The sequence below is a fragment of the Nansenia antarctica genome (assembly GCF_963989245.1).
Source record: "Nansenia antarctica genome assembly, chromosome: 4".
NCBI lineage: Eukaryota > Metazoa > Chordata > Actinopteri > Argentiniformes > Microstomatidae > Nansenia > Nansenia antarctica.
In genome coordinates this window covers 11,321,460-11,331,215 of record NC_137689.1, presented here as the reverse complement: position 1 = coordinate 11,331,215, position 9,756 = coordinate 11,321,460, and the positions used below count along the sequence as shown (strand labels likewise).

Sequence of the window (9,756 nt, the reverse complement as noted above, 5' to 3'; positions counted from 1 at the left end):
AAGGGGTACCAACATTCAAATAAGCATATCTTCTTCAATTGTTTTTCAATGTATGACACATCATTTTGAAAGCTTACAATCTGCACTTTCATCAGTAAAAAATAAATAAAAATGACCTTGCCCTACTTGGGGACTTTTTCACCAGACCCTGTCACAAATGTCTCTGTAAAATAAAAACAACCGGGTTTGCCTGGATCCAAATGTTAATGAACTCCATTTTAGAGAAGGGCACCTATATTTAAGTGCAACACTCCGAGCCCATGTTGTGTCTTGTGATCAGATGGAGTCTCCTAGGCTGGTAACTCCCTATTAGCAGTTGTTTACTGCTCTGTTGTTGAGCTGTGCTTACTGTGAAGGACAAGCTTCAATCAAAACTTTGGTTCTGTTAGTTACAGTGCCCAGATAAGGGTGGATTGAAGTCTGTCCTTGTCCATAGACTCCTTTCAGGATAAGGAACAAAATATGCAATTTTGTAATTTGGGTGAACTATCCCTTTAATATTTTTGTGACATGTACTGTGGTTGAATTTTGATCTGGGTGGGACAGAGCAGTTTTGTAAAAGCCCTTTTGAAGCTGGTATGGCACAGGGGATAAAGCACAGGGTTGATGGAGGAATTTATCCACAGGAGCCAGAAGGAGATCTCATACAGGTAATGCTGGACACATTGGGCGTGGCACGCAGCGCGAATGATCATCAGCAGAGTGTAGGGCATCCAGCACAGACCGAAGACGCACACGATCACCGCCAGTGACTTGGCCACCTTCTTGTCCCGGGTGAGACGGAAACGGCTGGTGGCCATGTCAGAGCGGCTGCGCTGCTGCTGGGGACCGAACGAATGTTCCATGGGATGGAACTGCGTCTCCCTAGAATGCTGGACCACCATATCACCCATCTGTAGGCCCAAAGGTGGAAGGTCCAGCACTACCGCACTATGCTTATTCCTCACGTGATTGCTGCTATTACCCGCTGCTGAGACTTTGGCGGTGGGTAACATGAAAGGCTGTGCCATCGCGTGTGTGTGGTCTGGGCTCCTCCGTGCTTCAGCTTCCACTGGTCTGACGTAGAACACCTGCTGCACCCCGCCGGCTTTGAGCTCCTCCATCTCACATTTCCCAGAGCCTTCGGAAACGAGCTGCTCATCTCTCATGAGATTCCGCCTCCTTAAGTTGATATAGATGCTCATGTTGAAGTACATGACAGTGACGAACGGAGTAAAGAATTCAAAAGTGGAGGCCGTTATCAGAAAATACCAGTTGAAGTAGAACTCGGCGTGGCATTGATTGTCGGGCACTTCGCTCCTACCGGTGGCATACTCCCAGCTGATGATAGCCGGGCCATAAAGTAAGAAAGCAGACAGCCAGACGCTCATCATCTTCAGCACAGTGCCCTGAGTTACTCCTTTCTGACACCTGTAGCTCACCTGGCATGGGAAGAGAAGACATTTTGGGTGTCATTGAAAAAAATGGAAGAATTACCCTGAATGCCAAATCAATTCCTAACGTCTACCCTATTTAAGCACTTCTGTGGAAAGTTGTAAGCCTTAGCCTACCTATACCTACCTTCTCTCATATCGACACAGGATTGGATAGGTATGACAATAACTCCACCTGGTCTATCAGGGGACTATAGAGCATTACCACACCTATCCAATCATCTCTAGCTAGGTTGATAACAACACATCAATCTTCACATCAATGAAGGGTAATACACTTTTTATTTTATTAGGATCCCCATTAGTTTATGCAAAGCATCAGCTACTCTTCCTGGGTCCACACGAAACATATACAAGAAGTCATCACAAAAACATATAGCAAAGAATCAACATACATAACATCACAAAACATAACAAAAGAGCGGAACAAAGTATCAACATCCATAACAACAAATAACAACAAATAATAAAATAAATAAAAGTCAGCAATGCTCATGGCCTCAGATGTTGGTGAGCATCACAAAAACACATAACCAAGAAGGATCATCCACACACAACGATAGATAGAAATAGACAGAAATACAATTACAACTCAGTCAGTTAGGAGTACTGGTGGTAACTACACAAGTCTAGTGCATATGATGTGTTGCTTCACTTTTTTTTTTTTTTAACTGATTTTATTCTGGGTTTTTGAGATATGACCTGGCTGGTAGGGAGTTCCATTCAGCCATAGCTCTATAGCCTATAGCACGTTGTTTCAATGTTGTTTTAGTTTTTGGAATTGTGTAGTTACCACTGGTGGCATGTTTGCCACCAGTGGTAAGGGGTAACAAACCCAACGTATTTGGGTTTGTTACCCCTTTACTGGACACTCTCCCATCACTTTAGATGACATTGAAACGATGTATTGAGACATTAGAATTATAAGGTTCTATCTCCATTTTTGTCAAAATTGAGTTTTTTACATAATCTGATCCATTAGGTGTTTATTAATGCCTGTGTGGTGTTATTTTTAAAATGTTTACATTTTTGAGTTAGTAATTCATAAAATACAAAGGTTCCATCTCACAAAACATAATGGAATGTAAAAACTTTGAACTTTGTTTCATACGTCTCCCATCACAACGTATTACTGGACACTCTCCCATCACTCAATGATTTTAAGAACTTGGTTTTTCCCCTCTGTCACTTCTTGTAACTGAGTTTGTCTCAGAGATCCTGAAAAATGAAAATGTTGTTTGTCTGCTGGTGAGGGAACACAGCGCTGTCATGATTAAGATCCACTGGTGTTTCTGCAGTAGTGTGCAGCGTGTATGCATCATTCTCAATGTCATCTAATGTCATCTACTGTACTCTACTGTCATCTACTGTCATCTACTGTCATCTACTGTCATCTACTGTCTTTATTCAGACAGACAGACAGACAGACAGACAGACAGGTACCTGCCACGCAGCCAGAGACGATGGTGGCCATCAGGGGGGTCAGACAGACAGACAGGCAGACAGACAGACAGACAGACAGACAGACAGACAGACAGACAGACAGACAGGCAGGTACCTGCCACGCAGCCAGAGACGACGGTGGCCATCAGGGGGGTCTTGGTACACAAATACGTGGGGTATGTGTGTGCATCAGAGCTAAGTCGTGAGCTTAGAATGATAAGGTTCTATCTCCGTTTAGGGTAGTTCAGAGATATTGAGCGTCAAAGTTTTTACATTCCATTATGTTTTGTGAGATGGAACCTTTGTATTTTATGAATTACTAACTCAAAAATGTAAACATTTTAAAAATAACACCACACAGGCATTAATAAACACCTAATGGATCAGATTATGTAAAAAACTCAATTTTGACAAAAATGGAGATAGAACCTTATAATTCTAACGTCACGAAGTTTTTTTTTTCTTTTTTTTTCTTGGGGGTAGTGGTGGTCTAGTGGATAGTGAGTTGGATTTTATTTTTATTTTTTTACAAATGAAAGAAGTGATGCTTGTAACCTCTCATCAACTTTAAGCCATAACAGTCGGTCATACATTTGCTCATTGGCTGGACATCTCTCGCAGCCCGCCGAGATTATCACTGGTATCAATTCATATTTAAGGGGATTTCAGGCAAACTCCCCCCCTATATCACTTCCCTGTTGGACTGGAATGTTTCTTCCTATCAAACACGCTCCAGCGAGTGGTTGGTTTGTACGGTCCCTCAAATGTCTACTAAGCTGGGTAGGACAGCCTACTCTTATGATGCTGCTAATACTTGGAACTCTATTCAGAATTCTCTGAAACTGGACACTCTCCCATCACTCAATGATTTTAAGAACTTGGTTTTTCCCCTCTGTCACTTCTTGTAACTGTTTTTAAATGATGTTGTACATTTCTTAGTAATATTTTTTGTTTGTTTTATATTTTGTTTTAATTACTATTCTGTTTATGACTTGTATTGTTGGTTCTCTTTTATTCACTCGTTGCTACTGTAAATGAGGGCAACCTCAGTAACTTACGAGTTTAAATAAAGGTTTGAATGAAAAAACTGTGCACTGCAGGGGAGGCTGAGCTGCTCTGTCCTGAACCCGTTGTAGGTTCCCTAGATGTGTTTTTACAGTGCCTGACCAGACCATCGGTGTGCGTAATTTGCGTAAACGCTGTTAGTGTTACCGCTCTGGTGACGGACAGGAACCGATCGAAGCTGATCAGAACGATGTTGAACACTGACGCGGTGCACAGCGTGTAGTCCACCACCAGCCACAGCTTACACAGACCTCTGCCCAGTCTCCACTCGCCCGTCAGAACATACGGGATGTAGACCGGAATGCAAAAGCCTCCTGCAGATTGAACGCAAACATCACATTATTACTGGTACAGGTCTATAGGCACCCAAGCTGTTATTAAATGCATTTTACTAGCGATAGATTTGGAAGCTCTTTGCGTCTATCAATCACGACACAACGTGACGTTAGAATTCGGTGTCGAAGGTCCTATCTCTATTTTTGGCAAAATTGAGTTTTTTACATAAGCTGATCCATTAGGTGTTTATTAATGCCTGTGTGGTGTTATTTTTTAAATGTTGACATTTTTGAGTTAGTAATTAATAAAATACAAAGGTTCCATCTCACAAAACATAATAATGGAATGTAAAAACGAACGCTCAATATCTCTGAACTGCCCTGAACGGAGATAGAACCTTATAATTCTAAGCTCACGATACAATACATTCACACTCACCGACGAGAAAGTCCGCTATGGCCAAATTCAAAAAGAAAAAGTTGCCTGGCGTGCGCAAACTTTTCTCCACCACGAAAGCCAATATGACCAGGGCATTGCCCAGCACCGTGGCCACGACCAGGAGCGTCATGAGCACCGCCAGAAACACCGAGGCGGACGGAGAGAACTGGCCGTATTTCGCGCGCGGGTTCCCGCCGGGCATCTCCATCTCCATCAGTGATGTTGCGTTTTCTTGGGGAGCCAAAGAGTAATTGAGCATATCCTCAGATTTCCATTTCGAAGTCACGGACATTGAGGATCGAAAACCACGAAATAAAGATGGAAATTAGGACTGCATGCATGGTAGCCTATAGTTTCCAAATGGTCCAACCAAATCGAAATATCCTTCCTGACCATCCAACCCCGAGCAAAGTGTTGTGTAGTGAGGGTCGCCAGCTGTCGGAGAGATTCGGATGCTGATGAGACCAGAGGAGGACGATTCGCACTTTTTACATCACTCACACAATAGAGCCCCGTGTTTATTGGTTGTTCGTGACGTTAGAATTATATGGTTCTATCTCCATTTTTGGTCAAAATTGAGTTTTTTACATAATCTGATCCATTAGGTGTTTATTAATGCCTGTGCGGTGTTATTTTTTTAAAATGTTGACATTTTTGAGTTAGTAATTAATAAAATACAAAGGTCCATCTCACAGAACATAATGGAATGTAAAAACTTTGACGCTCAATATCTCTGAACTACCCTAAACGGAGATAGAACCTTATCATTCTAAGCTCACGTGTTTTGAAATACATGCTGAATACGTGAACGATCCACTGATGTGCCTTATTGTCTGTGTCCATTTGTCTACCTTTGGTAAATGTTTTGAATTTTAAAATACCTTGAATTCGAATGTGTGTGAGATAATTTTTAAAATAATTTTACAAATGTGTTTAGTTAGATGAGTTAGATGTCATTGCCAGTTAGGCTAGCTTTCCTGTAATCAAACAAACCTGGTCCTGTTGCATGAGTTCAGAAAGATCACTCTTAAAGCTGCAAGGAAATTGTATGTGATTGGGATCGCAAACAGAAAGACTAAAAATAAATAAATATTGTGTGATATTGTTTCAATTTCATCAGATTTCAAGGGTTTTATTTGGTCACAGCACCTGGTTTTGCAGAGCTGGGCTAATGCTTATTATGTTGATTTGTGATTTAAGCGTTCCTTGGGAACAGAATAGAGGCTTGACTACACATTTTTACCACCACAGAATATAATGCCATAACACTACTCTGCACCATGCTGTCATGAGGATGCTGAAATAACAGAATCTGATATATAGGAGCTGGGAAGGAAATAACAGTGAACACAGCTAGCAAGCTTGTGGTGGACCATGAACGGCCCATCAATCAGCAGTATGTTGAAATGTTCTGGAGGTCCTTGTTGTGACTGATAATCTGTCTCCTACTTTGCAGAAGGGATTGCAAAAAGGATTTAAAAAGGGATCCGGCTTGTTTCAAACAGGACATATGTTTTATCAGAAAATTAGGGATCATACTTAAAAAACCCTGTGATTGCGTCCGTTTGATGTGCTGAATGTAGCACTTCATGTATTTATAAGCTGTACTGAGTCATCCAACCTAATGAATAGGCTTGATTAGACATAAAGGCTTGGATCGGGTTGTTTAAATGGCACCACAGCAAATTACAGTGGGATGCAAAAATGTGGGCACCCCTAGTCAAAATGCCTTTTACAATTAATATCTAAGTGAAAAGAAGCTAACCTAACTTCTAAATGGTACAAAGTTAAACATGACACATTTCATCACATTTTAAAGCAAGCCTTTTTACAGTTTCTCAAGGTTTTCTTTTGCATACTTCAGACTCTTAATTTTGTGTTGAGGTCGTAGGAAAGGCTTCTTTCTGGCAATTCTGCCATGTAGGTCTTTGTTATTTAAGGTACGCTGTATTGTTGTCCTGTGAACAACTAGACCGGTGTCTGCTACTCTTTTGCAGCTCTTTTGCAGTGATGTGTGGGTTCTTCTGAGCATTTCTCATCAGATCTCGGGCCATTCTATCTGAAATTGCTCTTGGTCTTCCAGATCTTGCCTTGACTTCAATTGTTCCATTTCTTTTCCATTTTCTGAATATGTTTCTGACTGTGGAAATGGGTAGTTTGAAACGTTGCTAGTGTTTTTTGTAGCCTTCTCCTTGATGGGAGTGAACTATGGGAGTGATTCTGGAATCCATGGACAACTGTTTAGAGGAACCCAAGGTTTTTAACACCAGGGTTAACTCATTGAAGCTATAACAAGTAAATCACCTTGGTCTGGGCCTTAGTAATCATCTTCTCAAAAGGTAACAAAGAATAATCCAAAAGGGTTCCCAAACTTTTGCACAGGGCCCTTTTCCTTTTTTATCATTTAAAAATTCTGAAAAATGAAAATAAAAAGAAACCTTGCTTTACAATTTGCAGAAAGGTGTCATGTTTACCTATGTAACATTTAGTGTTCAGGTTTGCTTTCAATCACTTGGAGATTAATTGTAACAGACATTTAAACCAGGGGTGCCCACATGTTTGCGCCCCACTGTACATGCTCATGTCAAGGGCCGTTGCTTTTGTAGTTCCTCCACAGTGATGGAGAGTAAGAGAAAAAGATATTAGCCAACCATTATATGAATAATGTTCCCATACATTATGGAAACCAAACTGCAGTAATTCTATCATTAGATATGTATTGTAGGGCATTCAGTATTTTCTAAGGACATTGTTATGATGTGAATTTGCTGGACCACTGATTGTGCAACATGGAAGGATTAGAATAAGAACATAATGTGATTGCACCCCACAGAGCTCTATAATACTCCCCCCCCCCCCCACACACACACACCTTGATCAGACATTATTGCACTAGTACTATTGTCACTTTATTGTCACTTTTTATTACTTATTATATTGTATATTGATTATTGCTGACTGCTGTTGTTAAGCGTGGAGCAAGATCCCAACGCATGTCAATTATAACTGTATGCGATATACAGTACGTGACATAACATTTGATTTGAGATGTACACAAAGGCCTCTTCACAAGAGTACAACATACTATAACAACTTGAGTGCTTTAACCACCTGGGCATCTTTTGAGCTCTAGTATACAAGGTAAAACAAGCAAGTTATGAAAGGTACATTTTGACAGCTGACAGTCAGAGGAGCATGTTTGGGCATGCTTACAGAGCACCAGAGTGGGCACAGTGACAGTCCATCTGTCGACGCCCACTCAACATTTGTTCCTCACACACAACAGGTCTCAGAGCTCTCAGAGTTCTAATCAATTGGTGTAGTCTCACTAGTCTCAAGTCTGGGGTAATATCAGAGAACATTAGCTCTGATTCTCAGAGCAAGAAATCAATCTGCTCTTGTCTTTTAACTCAGTCTGCAACACTACCAATGTGGGAAATGGGGAAATATTTAGTTTACAACACATTTTCAATCATGTTTATTTCTCCCCATGTAAAACCAGAAGAAAATCAATAATTGGTGTCATTTTTTCAATAGGAATTAATATCGTAATTTGTCATTCATTCACATATTTCATACTTTAGATATTACAATAAATAAATAAATAACCACAGTATTCTCCTTAATAAAGAAGGCAATATGATCTGAAAATGACTAATATGAAAATGATCATGGGTTTCTCAAACAATAATATGCAGTTTGAAAATGTTAACAGACATGGATACTCACATTTGATGTGGCATCCTATAGATTGCTTTTATTTTTATATGACAGCTACATTTCAGATGTTATCATCTGTGATCAAAACACATCAACTGAAGACCCCTGCAACTGTCGATGATATCATCAAGCTCATTACATTAAGGCTGTGCCATCATTTATCACAGCTATCAATGTTGATCCAGTTCTCTGCCCTCCCTGTTGTGTTTACCTTACCAGAGTTTGTAGTTTTGGCTAGATACAAGTCCAAATGTTGATATGTTGGTCACATATTATGCTAGAAGACAGTCTCAATAACACTCATCGGTTTGTTGGGAATATTTAATTGGACATATCCTTCAACAAACTCAGCTCTAAAAGCTTATGCTGACATCTACTGGAAAATGAGATGAACAGCTGGCTATTACTGTCCCCCAAAGGAGAGGATAGAAAGCGATTGAGACTATTGAGATGCAATGTTTACTAAATCCGTCCTCCTCCTCCACGGTGTAATGGTTGCTGAACTGTCATGGGTTTAACGATAAAGACAGCATTGCATTCCTTCACATATTTATGCGATACAGTAGCAGCATGCTTAATCATGTTGGGTTAATCACCAAGACAACAATGGCAAGACTGCTACATTGTATCCTTTCATTGATGTGAATATGAGGGACAGTGATGTTATGGACAATTATGACTTCCTCTTGAAGACATCCTACTGTGTTATGTTTTATACTGTATATTTCTATGTATTTTGAATTTTTTGTAACTGTTTTTAAATGTGTTGTTGTACGGCGACCTTGAGTGCCATGAAAGGCGCCTTATAAAATAAATGCATTATTATTATTATTATTATTATTATTATTATTATTATTATCATCATAAACTAAAAATATCAATTTGCCCTACTTCCATGTGGAGATTCTACGGAATAGGAACCGCCCCATATATCTGCCAGGGTTGCCAGATGGGCTACTTTTGATCACACTGGGCCGGGGAAAAAAGCATTTGGGCGGTTGGGCTGGATAAATAGCATTTAGGCCGTATCAAAATGTCAGTGCCTGAAAGTTACAAAATACGTTAAGTTAAAACACACACACAATGTGCAGGTTTTTATTTTATTTTATTTTACAACATCATTGGCAACCGACTGGTCTTTGGTGGATTTAGCGGTTTTTAGACTGTGGTTAGGCTGGAATTTATCAATCCCATCTGGCAACCCTGGTCTCTGAGAGCTCATTGGCTGAGTTATAACCGGGGGATTTTGAAATTCGATTTGTGTTTTCCTGAAAGTGTTTGTCAATAATTTCCAACGCAAAGCAAGACAAGGCAGGGCTGGGTTGACAAGCTCCCGCATTATTGACTCAGTGTTTTTTTAATATCCTAGCTTCATATTAGG

General features: G+C 40.2%; 1 protein-coding gene across 1 annotated transcript; it reads right to left on the bottom strand.

Moving 5' to 3' along the window:
- Nucleotides 1-494: 494 nt before the first annotated feature.
- Nucleotides 495-4,947, bottom strand: hrh3 (histamine receptor H3; the record flags this gene model as incomplete). Its single annotated transcript, XM_080527984.1, has 3 exons — nt 495-1,421; nt 4,089-4,255; nt 4,656-4,947. Coding segments are annotated over 3 exons (1,386 nt in total), but the record flags the coding sequence as incomplete, so codon positions are not given.
- Nucleotides 4,948-9,756: the final 4,809 nt, after the last annotated feature.